The following is an 18,511-nucleotide window of genomic DNA, read 5'->3' on the forward strand; positions in this document are numbered from 1 at the left end:
AGGGCCTTGCTTCAGCTCGTCTGCAGGAGCAGCGCACACCAGCGTGCCCAGGTGAGCGGGGCTCCAGCCCGGAGACACCGAGGCTCCCCGACCTCCCAGGCACCAGACCAGCAGCAGATGCTTGTTAATGTGATTAGCCCTGTCCGGCCACCTTAATCCCAGACATCCAGACAGATCCAGGACATCGTCCCATGCAAATCCCATCCCACTTAAAGAGTCCATCCCCAAACTGGCCGTGGGGCACGCTGCCCTGACAGCACCCCAGCCCCTGGTTATGGCCAGGGGGGCTCGTTTCCCCCTCTGTCTGTGGCTGGGAGGAGGCCAGGGCTGCCAGGCCAGGGCAGCTGGTTGGGCTGGAGCAGGGGGAGCAGGAACAGATGCCTCTGGCATGGCTCCAGTGCGGGGGATGCAGTAGCCAGGGCCAGGCAGGTGGTTTTCCTATTGCCTGTCGCTTCCTGGCCGGGACCCTGCTCTGCAGAAGTAGAAAAACAGCTGGGAACTGCTGGAGCCGTGGAATGTGCCGTGTGACTGGGCTTGTCACCGAAACTGTAGGAAAAACAAAAAAACTCTCCAACAACATTTTTAGTGTTAGAGAATCGAGGCATTACTTTATTCTGGCCGCGATTTTGTTCTGGTCAGGATGTGCAACAGAAATCGTTTCATCCACACATGTCCTGGGTTGTGCAGAGAAAGTCATTCCATGACATATGAATTTTACTAGATTTTTCACATACTTTATATACAAAGTTATATTCAAAACACGTAGAAATTCATTGGTTCGATGTTCATTGGTGCCAAGTTGGACAGTTCTTAGTATTTGATTTCCTATGCGAGGGGTGATGCCTGGAGTTGATGTTCATTAATGGTTGTCTTCTGTGTATCTTCTGCGCCGCTGCCAGCAGCCCCTCCTATATGGGACCCCTAATCCCCCGCCCGGCCCGAGACCGGACCAGGACCCCCAGCCTTACAAGGGACACTGCCTCCCGCCCCCAGCAGTCTGGGACCACCAGCCCCGCACGGAGTCCTGGCTCCCCCGGAGCCCGACACGGACCCTCGGCCGAATCCCAACCCATCCCGCCGGGAGCAGCTCCGCACCGCGCCGGGAAACGCCCGGGAGGGGGGCGGGAACAGGGGGCAGGCGCTGCCGTGTCTGAGCCGCCCCTTCGGGCCGCCGGCAAGCGGAGCCTCCCCGCTGGAGCCGCGCCCGCCGCCGGCCCCACCCGGCCCCACCCGGCCCCGCCCCGCCCGGTCCCGCCCCGCCCGGCCCCACCCGGCCCCGCCCCGCCCGGTCCCGCCCCGCCCGGCCCCACCCGGCCCCGCCCCGCCCGGTCCCGCCCCGCCCCGCCCGGCCCCGCCCCGCCCGGTCCCGCCCGGCCCCGCCCCGCCCCGCCCGGCCCCGCCCGGCCCCGCCCCGCCCGGCCCCGCCCCGCCCCGCCCGGCCCCGCCCCGCCCAGTCCCGCCCCGCCCCGCCCCGCCCGGCCCCGCCCGGCCCCGCCCCGCCCGGCCCCGCCCCGCCCGGCCCCGCCCCGCCCGGTCCCGCCCCGCCCGGTCCCGCCCGGCCCCGCCCCGCCCCGCCCTACCCGGCCCCGCCCCGCCCGGCCCCGCCCCGCCCGGTCCCGCCCCGCCCCGCGCGCTCCGTGCCTGGTGCTCACGTGACCACTGTTTTGGTGCCCCACGTGGCGGAGTCACGCGCTCGCACACGTGACCCGGCGGCACGGCGGCATGGCGCGGGGGTAATGGGCACGGAGCGGGGCGGCCCGGCCCCGGGGGCACAGGGACACGGGGGCACTCCCCGGCGGGGGGAGGTAACGGGGCGGGGGTGCTCTCCGGACCCGGGGGCCGTGGGGACCGCGGGGGTGCGACGGGGCTCCCGGGTGACGGGGACTCGGGGGTGTCCGAGGAGACTCCCTGGTGGTGGGGGGAGCGGGGAGCGGAGGGCCAGGCGCGGCTCCCCGGTGATGAGGGCTCGCGGGGCAGGCGGGGCTCCCCGGTGACAGCGTCAGACGGGCTCCCCGGCGCTGGGACTCGGGGGGCTCCGGCGGGGCTGCCCAGAGCCGGGGTGCGGGGTTGTCAGACGGGTCACGGGGGCTCGGCGGAATCCGGCGGGGCTCCCTGGGGACGGGGACTCGTGGCTCAGTCCCCGGTCAGTCCCGGTTCCCCACTGCTGTGCCTATGCTCCCCTGAGCCCGTTGCAGGTGTTGGTGGGTCCCCGCCGTGCTGGCGCTGTGTGCGGCCGCCTGGAGCTGCGCCCTGGGGCTGGCGCTGGAGCGGGACCAGCCTTTCCGGTAGGTCCGGGGCTGTGGCCGGGCCGGGCCAGGCTGGGGTGCCGGTGCTGGCCCCGCTCACCGCCCGCCCTGCAGCGTTCCTCCTGGCTGGGCCCATGCTGGCCGTGTGGATCCTGCACAGCCGCTGCAGCTGACCTTCGCCCTGCGGCAGCGCGGCACTGCCCACCTTGCCCGCCTGGTGGAGGCTGTCTCAGACCCTCAGTCCCCGCGATACGGTAACAGCCACATCCCTGAGGCCCCATGACCCCCGGGGCCTGTGAGGGGACCTAACCCCTCTGTGCCTCCCAGGGCAGTACCTGTCCCTGGAGCAGGTGAGGGACTTGGTCCAGCCTTCCCCAGCCACACTGATGACGGTTCTGAAATGGCTGCAAGGCCATGGTGTAGAGGACTGCCAGAGTGTCACCACCCTTGACTTTCTGGAGTGTTACCTGCCTGCAAGGTGAGCCCTAAGAGCTGGAACTGGCTCAGCTGACCCTGTGGTGGCTGTCCCTGTGTCTCACTACTGTCCCATCCTGTGTTGGCTGTTCTCGTGGCCTAGTCCAGTCCCACTTCATAGTGACTGTCCCTCATTCCTGGCCCTCTCCTGTCCTTTGATGGTTGTCCCTTTGTGCTAGTCCTGTGCCATCCCACAGTGGCTGTCCCTGTGTTTGCAGTATGGCCGAGCGCCTGCTCCCCGGGGCCGAGTTTCACCGCTACGTGCAGGGCCAGCGCAGCCTGGTGCGGTCCCCACTGCCCTACACTGTCCCTGCAGAGCTCGCAGAGCACCTGGACTTCGGTACGTCCCACCTGGGGGAGGTGAGGCTGCGGAGCTCAGCTGCAGCTGCTTCTGGGGGGACAAACCTCCCTCCTGCAGATCCCTGTTACATGGGATCCAGTGACAATCCCATGAAAAGTGCAAGGGGTGCCAAGCTGAGGCCATGGCTCAGCTGTGGGAAGGCTGAGGAGGCTTTTCCTCTGGGCTGGGGCTGCAGGGCTGGGCTCTTTCAAGCCCTGCTATTGGCCTGCCCATGTAGACATGGGGCTGGTGATGGAGAGCCCCAGGGCTCTGTCCTGCCTTCCCGGGGCTCTGCGCCCTGATGGCTTCTCCCATCCCACTGGGCTCTGCTGCAGTGGGTGGGATGCACCGGTTCCCCAAGGAGCACAAGGCAGTCAGCGGAGCCAGGGCCAGGAAGGACCCACGGTTGGCAAGAGCGTCGTTCCACCTGGGTGTGACACCGGCCATCTTGCGCCAGAGATACAACATGACAGGGGGGGACGTGGGACTCCTGCCCAACAACAGCCAGGCCTGTGCACAGGTAACAACTGGAGGCCTGTGTGCTGTGGCAGTCCTAGGGATTGGTGCTGTTCGGGGGATCTTGGAACAGCTGGGTGTCCCTTGTGCTGGGAGTACCTGGTGTACCTGTGCTGGACAGTTTTCTAGGTCAGCATCAACTGTTAGGTTGTTTTTTCAAGAGAAGACAACATGTCCCTCTGTGTTCCACAGTTTCTTGAGCAGTACTTCCACCAAGCTGACCTGGCTGAGTTCATGCAGCTCTTTGGCAGTGGCTTTGCCCACCGCACGCAGGTGGACCGGGTGGTGGGGCACCAGGGCCATGGCAAAGCCGGGCTGGAGGCCAGCCTGGACGTGGAGTACATCATGAGCACAGGTGCCAACATCTCCACCTGGGTCTTCAGCAATGCAGGTACTGGGGAAGAGCCCCAGGGGGGAGGGGGGAGTGCCTGGAGCAGCGAAGGGAACACTTGGAGGTGTGAGGGGAGGGGATTGCTTGGAGGAGTGAGGGGAGAGCTTGCAGGACTGTGCAGACAACTGGCTGTAGTACAGCCCCAGGTGCTTTCCTAAGTGCTGTGGGAGTGCACTCTGTGTGCTCCCCAAATCAGAGCTGGCATCGAATTCCCGGCTCCTAGGGACATCGCTCCTGGTTTGTGTTGTGGCTTTGAACCGTGTGAACCTTCAATGTCCAGAGTATCCTGAAGCAGGGATTTCATTGCTGGCACCATGTGGAGCAGCTGTCCTGCTCAGCTCCCATGAAGGAGGGCACAGCTCTCCTCCCACAGGGTTTTCCAGCCTTGCTGGAGCTGAGCTCCCACCCACGAGTCTCCCAGTGGAGCAGATGAGGGAGAGTGAGGGAATTTGGGAAAACAAATTGCTAAACAGCCTGCACAAACACGAACACAGTGCTAGGGGCAGTGTCCGTGTCCCAGATTGGGAACTGGCTGAGCAGGTGAGTGCCACAGGGACAGTGGCCCTGTCCCTGATGGTGACAGTGACAGCAGCCCAGCACTGCCCTTCCCTTCGCCCCCACACAGTTACTGGTGTGGGAAGTGACATGGGCGACCAAGAGTGAGTGGGGGTGGCTGGGGCTCTGCTCCCCTCCCAGTGGAGAGGGCTGGAGGGCAGGGAGGGACCTGGGCAGGCGCAGATGGAATGTGTGGAGGTGGCACACGCACCGCTCTGCTGGGACCTGTTGCCAGAGGAGGAGCTGAGGCCCCACTGGGTCCACAGGTGCCCACATGGCTGCAGCCCTGGAGCAGAGTCTTGGAGAGGGGTGTGAGTGTAGCTCCCTGTCCTGGGGTAAGGATGACCCTCTTGCCAACCCCGTGGGCTGAGCTGAAGCTTGGTGCAATGTAAGGAGCCCTGAGATGAGCTCATGGAGCTCCAGGCCGGATGTGCTGTGACTCTGTGGCTCACAGGAAGGAGCCCCTGGGGCTGTACTGCATAGGAAGGTGCTGGGTCTGATGGGACAGGACTCCTCGCGCTGTCCCCTGTCCCTGGTGTTGGAGGAGCTATCCCTCGTGTCCCTTCCCCAATGTCCTTGCAGGGCGCCACGAGAGCCAGGAGCCCTTTCTGGCCTGGCTGCTGCTGCTCAGCAACATGTCAGCACTGCCCTGGGTGCACTCAGTGAGCTATGGGGACGACGAGGACAGCCTGTCCCTTGCCTACATGGAGCGCGTCAACACCGAGTTCATGAAGGCGGCGGCCCGCGGCCTCACCATCCTGTTTGCCTCGGGTATGGCCAAGGCCTGGCAAGGCGGAGCCTGAGCACCAAGCGGGGCTGTGGGAGGGGTGGCTGGGATGCCATGGTCACATGCCATCTGTTGGGGTGCAGTGGTCACCTGTCATCTGTCTGTGCTGGCAGGTGATGACGGTGCTGGGTGTCGGCGGGTGCACAGTGGGAACCACACGTTCCGGCCCAGCTTCCCGGCCTCCAGGTGGGTGAGGGCGGGATCTGGGTGTGAGGGGTCAACACAGACCTGCAGGGCACTGCCAGCCCTGTCCCTGCTGGGGTCACCTGAGGGTCCTCACCACCACGCTTCCAGACCCCAGAGCTGCAGTCTGTGCAGCTCTTGGGGGTTTGTTCGGTTCGTGGGGCAAGGTTATATGGTGGCAGAAGGGGCTGTTGGTAGCTGCTGAGGCCCAGGCAGCTGTGTGCCCAGCCGCAGTGTCCCCCTGTTTCCCCAGCCCCTATGTCACTACTGTGGGTGGCACGTCCTTCAAGAACCCCTTCCTGGTGACAGAGGAGGTGACGGATTACATCAGTGGGGGCGGCTTCAGCAACATCTTCCCCATGCCTGAGTACCAGGTGAGGGACACCTGCGCTGCCAGGCTGGGAGTTCAGGTTAGGGGATGACTGCGGATTTTGGGATGACCGCGGGCTGTGCCATCCCCAGGCCGCTGCTGTCGGGCAATTCCTGCGCTCAGCCTCAAAGCTGCCACCCAGCTCCTACTACAACAGCAGCGGCCGTGCGTACCCTGACCTGGCTGCGCTCTCTGACAACTACTGGGTGGTGACAAACCGCATCCCACTGCCCTGGGTGTCAGGGACCTCGGTAAGGAGCTCATCCCCCGCTGCCCTCCGGGATGGTGGGGGCCCTGGGCTGAGGGGTTCTGTCCATGCAGGCATCCACACCGGTGGTGGCAGGCATGGTGGCACTGATCAATGACCGACGCCTGCAACGGGGGCTGGCACCCCTGGGCTTTCTCAACCCTGCTCTCTATCAGCTGCAGAAGCAAGGGCTTGGTGATGCATTCTATGATGTGAGTGGGGCAGGGGATGGAGGCTGGATGGGGCTGTACTGGGAGCTGAGGGGACTTGGGGTGTTCTGAAGTGTTGGTCTGAGGCCTGGGGTGGGCTTGTCCATGGGGCTGGGAAGGCCATGCATACTCCATGGGCTGAGGGGGCTGTCCTGGGGCTCCTGCTCCCTGGGGCAGGGCCAGCAGTGTCCTGCTGGGGGGCATGAGAGAGTCCCTATGCCCTTCCCATGGGAGGGGTGTCCTGGGGGGTCCCCATGGACTCCTGTGAGCTTTGTGGGGCAGGTCCCTTTGCGTGGCTAGGGCAGCAGTGTCCAGTGACTGCGGAGGTCCCAGGTCCAGCTGAGCGTGATGTCCCACATTGGCAGTGTCCTGAGGGGATCCTGGCCAGGGGTGGCCTGTGCCACAGGGGCGTTGTGGGGGTCTCCGTGTCAGATGTCTGGGGGCTCCCGTGTCCCGGGGTTCCTGTCTCAGGGATGCCAGGGGTGGCTGTCCCTGGTTCCAGGGGGCTGTGGGCAGGGTCCCTGTGCCCATGGTATCCCTGTACCAAGTGGTCCCTGTGCCCCGGGGTCCCTGTCCCGGGACTTGGGGGGCCCGGGGGGGGCCCCGGTCCGCCGTGCTGAGGCTGATCCAGGCTGATCCCTGCAGGTGATCCAGGGCTGCCACCTGTCCTGCCTGGACGGCACCGTGCAGGGCCAGGGCTTCTGCGCCACCCCCGCCTGGGATCCGGTCACCGGCTGGGGCACGCCCAACTTCCCACGCCTGCTGCGGGCGCTAGGGCCGCGCTGACCGGGACACCGGGGCCGGACACCGGGGCTGCTCACCGGGGCCGCTCATCGGGGCCGGACACCGGGGTCGCTCACCGGGGTTGGACACCGGGGCCGGACACCGGGGTTGGACACCGGGGCCGCTCACCGGGGCCGGACACCGGGGTTGGACACCGGGGCCGCTCACCGGGGTTGGACACCGGGGTTGGACACCGGGGTTGGACACCGGGGTTGGACACCGGGGCCGGACACCGGGGTCGGACACCGGAAGGCCGCGGGGCTGGAGGCGGGGGCGGGGCCAATAAACACCCGAAGCCCCGCCCACCGGCTCTGTTTGTGCGCGCGCATCCGCCAGGGGGCGCGCGGGGCGATGAGCGCCGGAGGGCGAGACCAGTGGGGGCGGGGCGGGGCCCGGCAGGGCCAATGGGCCGGAGGGAGGGGCGGGGCGGAGGGGCCGCGGGGCCAATAGCGTGGCTTGGCGCGCGCAGGCGCGGAGCGGAGACTGGCGCCGGGGACCATGAGCGGCAGCGCCGATCCCGACCCCGCGGCCGCGGCCCCGGCGGCGCCGCCAGGCCCCGCCGAGGGCAGCAAGCCCAGCCCGGCCGCCGTGGGCAGCGCCGGGCCCGGAGTGGCGCCAGCTGCGGGGGGCGGCGCGGCGCGGGCCACCGAGGGCTGTGCGGCCGGCGGGAGGGGGCCCGGTGAGTCGAGATGGGGGACGGCGGGGGATGGGCCCCGCGCACGGGAGCCCCGCGGGACGCCCTGAGCCGCTCGGACCGGGGGGCGGCGGCCGGAAGCTGCGGATGTCCCGGGGTCCTGCCGAGCGTGCTGTCCCCCGTTGCCAGTGTCCCCCGTTGCCGTTGCCCGCGGGGCGCGGGCGGTTCCGAGCGCTGATCGTGCTGTCCCGCAGTGCCGGTGTCCGCGGCCGTGGCCGCCCCCCCGGACGGGGCCATGTCCAACGGCGTGTACGTGCCGCCCGCGGCCAACGGAGACGTGAAGCCCGTGGTGTCCACCACGCCGCTCGTGGACTTCCTCATGCAGCTGGAGGACTACACGCCCACGGTACCGACACACAGGGCGGCTCCTGCGGGACGGGACGGGACAGGGGCAGGTCCCACGGTACTGGGATCCGGGGCGGCTCCTGTGCGCCGGGATACGGGATATGGAAACGCTCCCACGAGGCCGTGGAGCTGTTCCACCTCTTCCCTTCCCAGATCCCGGATGCCGTCACAGGGTATTACCTGAACCGGGCAGGCTTTGAGGCCTCGGACCCCCGCATGTGAGTGGCCACAGGATGGGCGGGAGTAGCAGGAACCCCGTGGGGGTCCGGCAGAGGGGCCCATGGAGCTCTGTCCCCTCGCTGACACGGTCCCTGTCCTGCAGAATCCGCCTGATCTCGCTGGCGGCACAGAAGTTCATCTCAGACATCGCCAACGATGCGCTACAGCACTGCAAAATGAAGGGCACGGCCTCGGGCAGCTCCCGCAGCAAGAGCAAGGTGACAGCACCGCGGGAACCGGGGAGCCTCCTTTGGGGATGGGGCTGAGCCTGCAGCCACGGAATGCAGGAACATGGGGTGCAGAAATCCCAAAACCTGCCGGGCTTATGGTGGGGCCCTGCAGGTGGGTAGGTGCTGGCGGGGACATGAGGGGGGCACCGAGTTTGTGGACACACTTTGGTGCCCCCCATCCCAGCAGTGGATGCAGCTCTGGGCTTGAGGAGGAGCTGGAGTGGGGGATCTTGGGGACCCCCTCCTAGCGTATCAGGAGTTCAGGGGCTCTGCAAAGCCAATGGGATTTGGTATTAGGTGTCTGGGGATGTTTGAGGGCACAGAGCAACAGAATGTGGGGAGCTGGGAATGCCCTAATGTTGCCCAGCAGCTCCTCTGGGACCAGGACACACCTGCCCTTGCACCTTGGGGTGTCCCACCCCATGGTCCCTGCTGTTACCACCTGCCCTGTGTCCCCCAGGACAAGAAGTACACGCTGACCATGGAGGACCTGACACCAGCGCTGGCGGAGTATGGCATCAATGTGAAGAAGCCGCATTACTTCACGTAGAGCACAGGGGAGGTTGGGTAGTTTGTAGAGGCCGTTCCGGTGCCATTAAACACCTTGTAGGGTTTTGTGGGAAGGCAGTGTTATTCCTGTGCCTGTGTCCACAAATGCTGGCCCTGGTCCTCCATCTGCTCCCCCTCCTCTGCCAGTCACAGGCAGCTCAGTGCTCCCAACAGTGCTGGAGCAGAGTGGGGTTAGGGGGACAGGAACTACCCAGCACTCTTCCTCCTTCTCCTTCCCTAAACTGCCTCCTGTCTCCCACAGGGAATACCCTGGGGGCTGCACAGGCAGTGCTACAAAAGGAGCCGGGGATGAGACCCTGAGTCCACCCCTCCTGCACCGGGCACCTCCTGAGGGGGCCCCGTGCCCATCTGCCTGCCCTGGGCATCAGAGGGTTGCTGCGGGTGGTGCCTTGTGCCCAGGGCTCTGTGGGCTGCAAGGGAGCCCCATATCAATTCACCCTCAGTCCTAGACATCCCCTGCGAATCCCAGCCCCCCAGTCACTCCAGCCCTCCACCCCCAGCCAACTCCCCCCACTCGCCCACCCTGTACCCCAGCAGCTGCTTCTATACCAAATGTTTATTTGGTTGCCAGCGGCCATTCTGGGGACAGAAGGAAGTGGCCAGTGAAGCGCGAAGCAGGGGCAGTGCTGGGCACCACAGGTGGCCTCTCCTGGCCTTCCCCTTCCCCCCCAGCCTTGGGGAGCTGAGTCCTGTGTTGGGCTTTGCCCAGCAAGGGGGACAGGGGTCCCCACAGCCCCATCCCCCAGCAGAAGGGCCAGGCCACACGCCAAGCCCTGGGTAGGGGGGCTGCACTGGACTGGGGGCTGCCCAGAGGCTGGGTTAGGGCTACCCTGGCGAGGGGCTGCCCTGGGTGGGGGTCCAGAGCCTGCAGAGCTCCAGCGCAGGCAGTGCCATCTGTACCGTGTGTCCATGGCTGGCTCAGGGTGAGGGGTGTCCTCTGCTCCCCCCGGCTCTAGGGCTAAAGGCACTTGGGGGTGGCGGGGGGCGTAAGGCAGCACTGGAGTGGGGAGGCACCTCCCCTCTACTTCTCCTGCATCTTCTCCAGGATGGGCACGATCATGTCGAACTTGGGGCGCTTGGCTGGGTCCTCGTTCATGCAGATCTTCATCAGTTTGCAGATGTGGGGGGAGATGCCAGGGGGGATGGTGGGACGTAGCCCCTCCAGTGCTACCTGCAAGCAGGAAGAGGAGCTAGAGTTAGGATTGGGACCCTGCCCCCACAGGCAGGGACGCCTTCTACCTGCCCCGGTGCTTCCACACCCTCTCCAACCTGGCCTTAAACACTTCCAGGGATGGAGCAGCCAAAGTCCTCTGGGCAACCTCTGCCAGGGGCCTCACCACCCTCAAAGGCCAGAACTTCTCCCTAAACTCTGACCCAAATCAGTTCCTTTGCCCCTCCACGCCCTCACCTTCATACCAATCTCCATGTTGGACAGGTCAGCGAAGGGCACCTCGCGTGTCACCAGCTCCCACAGCAGCACCGCGAAGCTCCACATGTCAGCTGAGCGCCGGTTGATCTCCTCTGGTTTCTTCTGCAGGGCTGGGGGATGGCTGGGGGCTGAGTGGGGCTGGGGGTGAGGGGGCCAGTCTGGGGGGTCTGGGAGCTGGGCACTCACCTTCAGGAGCCACCCAGGCCGGGGCATACATCCGCCCTGGGCACTGGAAGGAGAACTTGACATCGGCCATGCTGATTCGTGCAGTCATGTCCTCGTCGATCTGGGGAGAGCAGGCAGTCAGCAGGAACCGCCCTGCCCTGAGAGCCCCCCCTTGCCTTGTGAGAGGGGCTGCGTCCCCACTCACCATAACGCTGCGGCTGTTGAGGTGGTGGCGCGGGATGAGGGGCTCCAGCGTGTGCAGGAAGGCCATGCCCCGTGCAATATCGAAGGCAAACTTCACCGCCTGCATCTGGTCCACCACAAAATCTGGGAAGGGGGTGACAGGGGATCAACCCACCCTAAGCCCAGCCAGGGATGTGCTGGAGAAGCCCCTGCCTCCCCCAGACACACCACGCCCCAGCACTCACTGGTCCCCTCGTGCAGGACGTTGTACAGGGAACCGTAGGGCATCCAGTGGCTGATGACAATGGGGTGGGGAGCTGGAGGGGCCTGGCAGGCACCCAGCACCGGCAGCACGTTGGGGTGGGAAAAGATCCTGCAAGAGAAATGACAGCCCTAAAAACAGGGAGGGGCTGCCTGTACCCCTTCGTCTGCCCTTTGCCATTCCCCAGGGCCTCCCAGCCCTTGGCCACCACCCTGGCCCCACAGAGCTGGGAGGTTCTTGCCTGCCCCATACTCAGAGCTGCTGTTGCCATGAGAAGGTACTGGGGTGGCCCCAGTCAAATAGTGGTGGGGATCCCAGGCACGTGCCAGGGTGACTCCAGGCAGGCGCAGCACTCACCGCAGTTTTGGGTACTCCTCGTTGAAGTCTCGGCTCTTTCGCGTCGTCCAGTCCCGGATTTTCAGCATTTTGATTACGATGTCATTGCCCTGCCAGCGCCCCTTCCACAGCTGGAGGAGCAGCAGGGACACAGGCACCGTGAAAGGGGTGCAGAGTCCCCAGCACAGCCAGGCCCCCATGTGGGGCTCTGGAGCCCATGGGACCAAGGGCCCACAATGAGAAAGGAGCCCCTTGAGCTGGGTAGGAGCTCCCCCCCTGCACCAGGCCATGGGACTCCAGAACAGCAGTGCCCAGCAGGGCCAGGACACGGCACTCTGCACAGCCACAGCACCCACCTGGGGTCAAGGGGCACCCACCTCTCCAGACTGGTTCTCGTTCAGTTTGTGGCTCAGGCTCAGCTGTTTGAAGTCAATCCCGGCGAGTTTGTTCAGGGTCCCATTCCCTGCAGTAGAAGGGGAATGAATACCCATGGCTACTGGATCCCCAGGGCAGGGGGATCCATGGCACCCCCTAAGGGACCCTCAGTCCTTACTGGGCCGGGTGCGGGTCGTGCCCTTCCAGAACGTGTCCTTGTAGGGGATCTTGGTGAGGCTCTGGCCCAGCTTCTCAGCACGCTCTGCAGAGAGAGGAGGATGGTGGCACCCAGAGCCTGCTGTGACTGGCCAGAGGCTGTGTCAGTTATGGGGTCCTGAGGGACCCTCGTACCTTTCAGGACCTCCCGCAGTGGCATCTTGGCCTTGTCTGTGGGGGTCTCACCGTATTTGTTAGCAATGCTGACCAGGGCCCCGCTGCCCACCAGGTCCTGTGGAAGCAGACAGCAAGGACTGTGATTTTTGATCTCCCCTCAGTCCCCCTCCCACCCCACCTTCCCTCCTGCCCATGCTCCCACTCACCTCAGCCACCTGCTCATGTCCCCAGAAGCAGGCATAGTGCAGTGGTGTGTTCCCATGCTCATTCACTGCGTTGATGTCTGCTTTGAACTGCATCAGCTGGGGACAGGGGACAGTCCCTGTGAGCCCAGGACTGTCCCTTTAAGCCCAGGCAAGATCCCCGTGAGCCCAGGACAGCCCCCATCCTCCTTGTGCCTTGTCCTGGGAGATGCAGGGGCAGCACATTGGGAGCTGTAGGGAGGGGGCTGAACCGATGTGGGGCTCAGAGGGATTTGGAGGGAGCTTGTGAGGAGCAGGGAGCTCAGAGGCACTGGGGGCATGCCAGGTGTTCCTGACAGGTGATGAGGGGAGCAAGTCCCACGAGGGTAGTGTGGAAGGCTACACAGGGGTGGGGAAGGCCAGGTGCTGGCACAGGGGACAGGTACCTTCTGTACGATGTCACGGTGCCCGTGGCTGGCAGCCAGGTGCAGTGGGGTGTCATCGCCCCGGTTCATGACATTGATGCGAGCCCCGCGCATGATGAGCATGTCCACCACATTTGAACGGCCCTCACGGCAGGCCCAGTGCAGGGGGCTGAACCCATGGTCATCCCTGCAGGATGGCAGGAGGGCTCTGCTCAGCTCTGTCCCAGGCATCATTCTCAAAACTCCAGCCACAGGGGCAAAGGGACCAGGTTGAATATCCATCCCACTGCCACCCGCCCCCACCAGGGCCCCACCAGCCCAGGCCAAATCCTGTCTCCTCCAAGGCTGAATCACAGCCGGATCCTGTCCCCATCCCCCCACTCCATGACCAAGTAAGGGAGGAGGTGGCAGCCAGGCCTTAAATGGAGATCAGGAACCGGCAGAGGGGCTGCTGCAGCCCAGGCTCCCCCCAGTCCCAGCTCCCCTCCGGCCCCCTGGCACAGCAGGGCTCCATTTGCCCCCACCATGGCTCTGCAGGCAGGGGCTACCCGGCACAGAACAGTCCCTTGGGCACCTTGTGTGGGTCTGGGAGAGCTCCATGTGCCTGGGACCCCCAGGAGGGGCAGGGAGGCACGACCAAGGGAGGCCGTTTGTCTGGAGCATGTCTGCAATGCCATGTCCATGGCTGGGGTCATGGTATGGGGTCATGCTGTGCCAGCTGCACACACTGCAGGCAGATCCTCCAAGCCCCCAACACTGCTCCTGAATGGCTGTGAGCACATGTCGGACCCCACAGTCCTGCAAGACCCCTGGAACGGGATGTGGGGAGCAGACACCTGGGCACAGCATGGCCCCCACAATTCCCAGCCCGTGGTTCCAGCCGTGTGCCCACACATCTGCCACGGTGCTCCCCAGAGAGGGGGTGGGGACACGAGGATAAGGTCAGTGGACACAGCTGCCACCGTGGGGCCAGGGGAGGTACCCCCAGCCCAGCTGAGCCCTGGCTGTGGCTTCGAGGAAGCGGCCAGAGGATGTTCGGCCTCGTGCCTCAGCGATGCGGTAACTTCCTCCAGTGGGGAGGAGCTGTGTCCTGCCGTCTGCCCCCTGCCTTTCCATGGAAACCAGTGGAAACCAGCCCCCAGCACAGGCCCCCCCGCCCCGCCCAGCCCAGCCCCACTCACCCCTGGTTGAGGTCGTTCTCGGTGTTGTCCAGCCACAGCCGCACGGCCACCGCGTTGCCCTCCCGGCATTGTGTGAAGATGTCGTCCATGGCGGCTGCGGGAGGGGACGTGGGTAAGGACATGGGGACCCCTGACCCCCCCTCGGCTGGGAGGTCCCTGAAACAGCAACAGGGGAACCTCCTGGCCCCCTCCTTGTCCCCTCCCGCCCCATCCCTGCAGCTCTCCAGGAAGCCGCAGGCAGGCTGAGGTCCGGGCTGGAGCTGCACCGGCAGCCCAAGGGAAGGATCCAGCGGGGCCGTGGCCACCCGCAGGAAGCCAGGCTGGCACCCCCGGGCTTATCGCCAGGCACAGCCGGCCCCAGTGCCCACAGCTCCGGGGTACAGTGAGGCTGGGGAGCTCAGCACCCTCAAATGGGATCCCACAGATTTGGTGGGGGAATGGGGCTGGGGTAGCTCAGCATCTCTGGCATGGGATCCTGCAGCCCCATGACCCTCCTGACCCACTTGGCTGGGCCTGGCATGGCACCATGCTCAGAAACCAGGACCCCAAAGCCTCATGCTTTGGATCCACGGACACCCCAGCTCAGAGCCAAGCATAGAGCTTCCTCCTGCTCCCCATGTCCCTCTGAGCCCCTGGCTGTGAGCGTGGGACCCACTGCCTGGAGGTTTGTGATGTGAGCAGGGACCTGAAGTCTTACAGTGCGGGGACAGAGTCAGATTGAATACATGCCTGACATGCACCCATCTGATCCCAAACCTGCTGCTGGAGGATCCCCCTGGACCTGATGCCCCACCCAGACACGGTGAGACCCCACCAGTTGCCAGCACCTACAGCTGCCCCCCAGGACCCTGCCTGCACCCCTTGCCTCGGGCAGCTCCAGAGGGGTGGGATGCAGAACCCTGGATTCTGGCAAGGTCTCATAGGCCCCAGAATGGCCCCAGCACATCCATGGCAACATTGGCCCTTTCCCGGCACCAGAACATCCACACTCCCAGATGAGATTTATCTCCCACCCATTTGGGGGCAGCTCATGAAAAGGGGTCCCCAGTACATGTCACACCAGTCCCGGCCCTGTGGGACCTCACACCGCAGTGGTGGCACCCCATCCTGGTCCCACCCTGTCCCCTGCTCGGCCCTGGACTGTGCCCTCCTATTACCCCCCGCCCCTACCCAGTCCCGCGGGGCTGCCAGGACCGACCAGCCCCAGCCCTGCCAGGCTGGCCAAATGCCCACCTCGGCCCTGCTCAGCGCCCGGGGCAGGGGAGGGGATGTGAGGCAGTCCCCCCGTGCTACCCCGAACCAGCTGCCAGGGCCCCGCTCCGCACTGCGGCCCCATCCGCGCCCCGCGTATCCCCAACCCCCCGCTACTCCCAATCCCTCCTTTGTGCCCCCCACCCCTCCCCTGCAGCTCCCCCACCCAGCTCCGGCTCTGGCAGCTCTCCCTCCGGCCCCGCCCCCGCTTCGGGTCGCCTGCAGCCGCACTCACGGCCTCCCCAGCCCGTCCCCGCTCGGTGCCGGTGCCGTCCCGCCGTTACCGGCTGCGTGTCCCGGCGGCTCCGCAGGGCGGCGGCTGCGGCGGCTCCGCCCCGACACGGCGCCCCCTGCCGGCCGGAACCCGCAGCGGCCGCGGCTCCGCCACACGGCGGCGGGCGGGGCGGGGCGGGGCGGGCCGGGAACGCGGTCCCGCGGAGCGGAGGCACGGTTGTGGGGCGTGCCACATTGACCGGGGGCGCGGCTATCCGTCCGGGGGCGGAGCGGGGCGTCCGCGGCACCGCCCGTGCAGCCGAGGTCCCCGGCCGGTCCTCCGGGCCGCGAGGAGGGGCTGTTCCCGCGGCGCTTCCCGGGCGGGAGCACGTGGGTCCCGGTACCGACCGAGGGCTCCCGCTCCATGTTCGCCGAGCAGGGTCGGAACGATGCAGCGGAGCCGCCGGCCCGCGGCGCCCCGGCGGGCCCGGGCCGACCGGTAAGCGGGTGATGGGGGGGCGCCGGGCCGGGCCGGGCCGGGCGTGCCGAAGTTACCGGCCCGCACTCTCCACAGGGCCCCACGAGGGGAAAGAGGCGGCTGCCCGGGGCCGGCCGGGACGGCGAGGCGGCGCGGAAGCGGCCCCGGAAGCGGAAGAAGGCCGGCGGACTGCGGGCCGCGGCGGGGCAGCTCCCGGCCCGGCCCGACGAGCCCCGGGAGGTGGGGAAGCGGCCGGACACAGGTACCGGGGCGGCTCCAGGGTCACTGAGGCAGGAGGAGCCGCCTCCGCGCCCTGACTCCCCTCTCGATGCCCTCAGACGGCCCGGCTGAGCCGGCGGAGCAGCCCGAGAAGCCGGCGGGGCTGAGCCGTAGGCAGCGGCGGAACCGGCAGAAGCGGCAGCGGCAGCAGGAGCCACCGGCGGGACCGGATGCGGAGCGGGGCTCAGGGCCGGGCCCCCCGGAGCCGCCGGGCCCCCCGGAGCCGCCGGGCTCCGCGGACGCTGCTCCGGAGCCCCGCTCGGGCCGCTCGGCCGCGCTCCGCGCCCGAATGGAGGAGCGGCTGCTCGGCGCCCGGTTCCGCTATCTGAACCAGCAGCTCTACACCGGGAGCAGCCAGGACGCGGCGCGGCTCTTCCGCGCCGACCCCGCCGCTTTCCACCTGTACCACCGGGGCTTCGAGCGGCAGGTGCGGCGCTGGCCCGAGCGCCCCGTGCAGCGCATCGTGCGCTACCTGCGCCGCCGGTGAGCGGGACCGGGGAGCGGAGAGCCGGGGGATGGACCGAGGGGGCCATGAGCAGTGGGGGGTGAGCGGTGGGGCCGGTGGATGACCGGGGGACCGCGGGGGACCGGTGAGTGGGGAAGGGGCAAGGCACCGGGCCGGGCCGCTCTGACCGCGCTGTGCCTGCCCCAGGCCAGCGTCGCTAGTGGTGGCGGATTTCGGCTGCGGGGACTGCACGCTGGCTGCCAGTGTCAGGAACAAGGTGCACTGCTTCGATCTGGTGCCGCTGAGCCCGCGGGTCACCGTCTGTGACATGGCCAAGGTACCGGGGGCACCCCCGGGCGGGGAGTGGGTGCTGCTGGGCAGGCTGCAGGGATGTGGGGACTGTGAGCCCAGTGTGTCTGTTCAAAAGCTGGGTGTGTGCCTGGGGCACGGCTGAACCCACGAGCCTGGGAAAGCCTGGGGGTGCACTGCCCAGCCCCATCAACATCGCCATCCTCCTTCTCCTGCTCCTGGGGATATGCAGAGGGGCTGCCAGGCCAAGTCATCATCGTCCTTCTCCGGGGGTGTCCCGGGGTGAGCAGGTGCCACTGGCGGCTGAGTCGGTGGACGTGGCCGTGTTCTGCCTGGCGCTGATGGGCACCAACCTGCAGGAGATCTTGGGAGAGGCCAACCGTGTGCTCAAGCTCGGGTAGGCAGAGGTTGTGGGGGATTGGGGGAGAAGCAGGGATGCTGAGCAGCGTCCTGGGGGTGCCTGGGCACCCTGCTCAGAGCTCAAGTGACCGCAGGGGGACCCTGATGGTGGCTGAGGTGGCCAGTCGCTTTGAGGACACCCATGCTTTCCTGAAGGCCATGACGCAGCTGGGCTTCAGGACTGTCTCCAAGGTGTGTCTCCAGGTGTGCCTTGGGCTGGGCACAGGAACCAGGGAGGGGGTGTACTGAGGCCCAGCCTGGTGTGGAACAAACCAGGGGCTGGTGAAAGTAGATGGAGGTAGCAGGGATTGGTGCATGGGGGACTGCAAATGGGAGAACGGGGGACCAGTACACAGAGAGGTGAAGTTTGGAGGTCCTGGGGACCGTGGGAGTGTGCTGTGGCGGTTTGGGATGTGGGTTGGATGGGGTGCTGGGATCAGGGAGGGGATGAGGGGGGCCTGGAGCACACTGGGCTTGTCGTGTGGGGCTTGGAGGCGGGCGTGTATCCCAGGGGGGGATTGGGAGTCCTGGGGCTTGGAGGAATTGTGTGATGATGATGATGATGGGTGTTGGGTGTTTAGAGGAGTATGCTGGGGGCTGGGGTACACAGGCCCCACGAGGGCTTTGGAGTCTGGGGGCAAGTGTGTTCTGGAAGGAGGCAAGGTGGGGATGCCAGGGTTCTCTGAGGCGGTATGGAGTGCTGCTGGAGCGGGCTGGGGTGATGCTGGGGCTCCGGTGTGCCGGTAACGGAGTCAGGTGTCCCCGTGCCCCCAGGACCTCTCCAGCTCCTACTTCTACCTGTTGGAGTTCGCTAAGAAGGGTCCGGCCCGGCCCGGCCCCGCTCCCGGGCTGCGCCTGCGGCCGTGTCTGTACAAGCGGCGGTGACGGGAGCGGCGGGCCCGGCCCGGCTCCGGTTCCGGGCTGTGCCTGCGGCCGTGTCTGTACAAGCGGCGGGGGCCGGAGCGGGGCCCGGAGCGGCGGTGACCGGAGCAGCCGTGTCTGTACAAGCGGCCGTGTCTGTACAAGCGGCGGTGGCCGGAGCGGTGACCGGAGCAGCCGTGTCTGTACAAGCGGCGGTGACCGGAGCGGTGACCGGAGCAGCCGTGT

General features: G+C 66.5%; 4 protein-coding genes across 6 annotated transcripts; 3 read left to right on the forward strand and 1 right to left on the reverse strand.

Annotated features, from left to right (window-relative positions):
• Positions 1-1,665: 1,665 nt before the first annotated feature.
• On the forward strand, positions 1,666-7,403 carry TPP1 (tripeptidyl peptidase 1). Its single transcript, XM_058853234.1, has 13 exons — positions 1,666-1,733; positions 2,196-2,285; positions 2,361-2,500; positions 2,574-2,724; positions 2,939-3,060; positions 3,396-3,580; positions 3,769-3,967; positions 5,105-5,293; positions 5,423-5,495; positions 5,746-5,866; positions 5,955-6,113; positions 6,184-6,321; positions 6,964-7,403. Exons 1-13 carry the CDS (start codon positions 1,723-1,725, stop codon positions 7,102-7,104), a joined length of 1,719 nt encoding a protein of 572 aa, XP_058709217.1. The 5' UTR covers positions 1,666-1,722; the 3' UTR covers positions 7,105-7,403.
• Positions 7,404-7,522: 119 nt separating this feature from the next.
• Positions 7,523-9,212, forward strand: TAF10 (TATA-box binding protein associated factor 10). Its single transcript, XM_058853258.1, has 5 exons — positions 7,523-7,780; positions 7,990-8,141; positions 8,294-8,358; positions 8,463-8,577; positions 9,050-9,212. Exons 1-5 carry the CDS (start codon positions 7,600-7,602, stop codon positions 9,137-9,139), a joined length of 603 nt encoding a protein of 200 aa, XP_058709241.1. The 5' UTR covers positions 7,523-7,599; the 3' UTR covers positions 9,140-9,212.
• A 488-nt stretch (positions 9,213-9,700) lies between these two features.
• On the reverse strand, positions 9,701-15,985 carry ILK (integrin linked kinase). 3 transcript variants are annotated; one of them, XM_058853245.1, is made up of 13 exons: positions 15,566-15,985; positions 14,031-14,124; positions 12,871-13,036; positions 12,449-12,544; positions 12,261-12,357; positions 12,088-12,171; positions 11,912-11,997; positions 11,556-11,665; positions 11,182-11,309; positions 10,959-11,080; positions 10,775-10,874; positions 10,568-10,698; positions 9,701-10,330 (listed from the first exon to the last, which is right to left on the reverse strand). In XM_058853245.1, the coding sequence occupies exons 1-13, from the start codon at positions 15,918-15,920 to the stop codon at positions 10,181-10,183; spliced, it is 1,719 nt and encodes a 572-aa protein (XP_058709228.1). In that variant the 5' UTR covers positions 15,921-15,985; the 3' UTR covers positions 9,701-10,180. The 3 variants fall into 3 exon arrangements, with proteins under 3 accessions (XP_058709228.1, XP_058709234.1, XP_058709237.1); XM_058853251.1 differs by having other exon boundaries at positions 15,517-15,652; XM_058853254.1 differs by having other exon boundaries at positions 15,448-15,586.
• On the forward strand, positions 15,919-17,406 carry RRP8 (ribosomal RNA processing 8). Its single transcript, XM_058855937.1, has 5 exons — positions 15,919-15,993; positions 16,069-16,234; positions 16,311-16,734; positions 16,904-17,033; positions 17,296-17,406. The coding sequence occupies exons 1-5, from the start codon at positions 15,919-15,921 to the stop codon at positions 17,404-17,406; spliced, it is 906 nt and encodes a 301-aa protein (XP_058711920.1).
• The last annotated feature ends 1,105 nt before the right edge of the window (positions 17,407-18,511 follow it).

This window comes from Poecile atricapillus, chromosome 1 (assembly GCF_030490865.1).
Source record: "Poecile atricapillus isolate bPoeAtr1 chromosome 1, bPoeAtr1.hap1, whole genome shotgun sequence".
NCBI classification, from domain to species: domain Eukaryota; kingdom Metazoa; phylum Chordata; class Aves; order Passeriformes; family Paridae; genus Poecile; species Poecile atricapillus.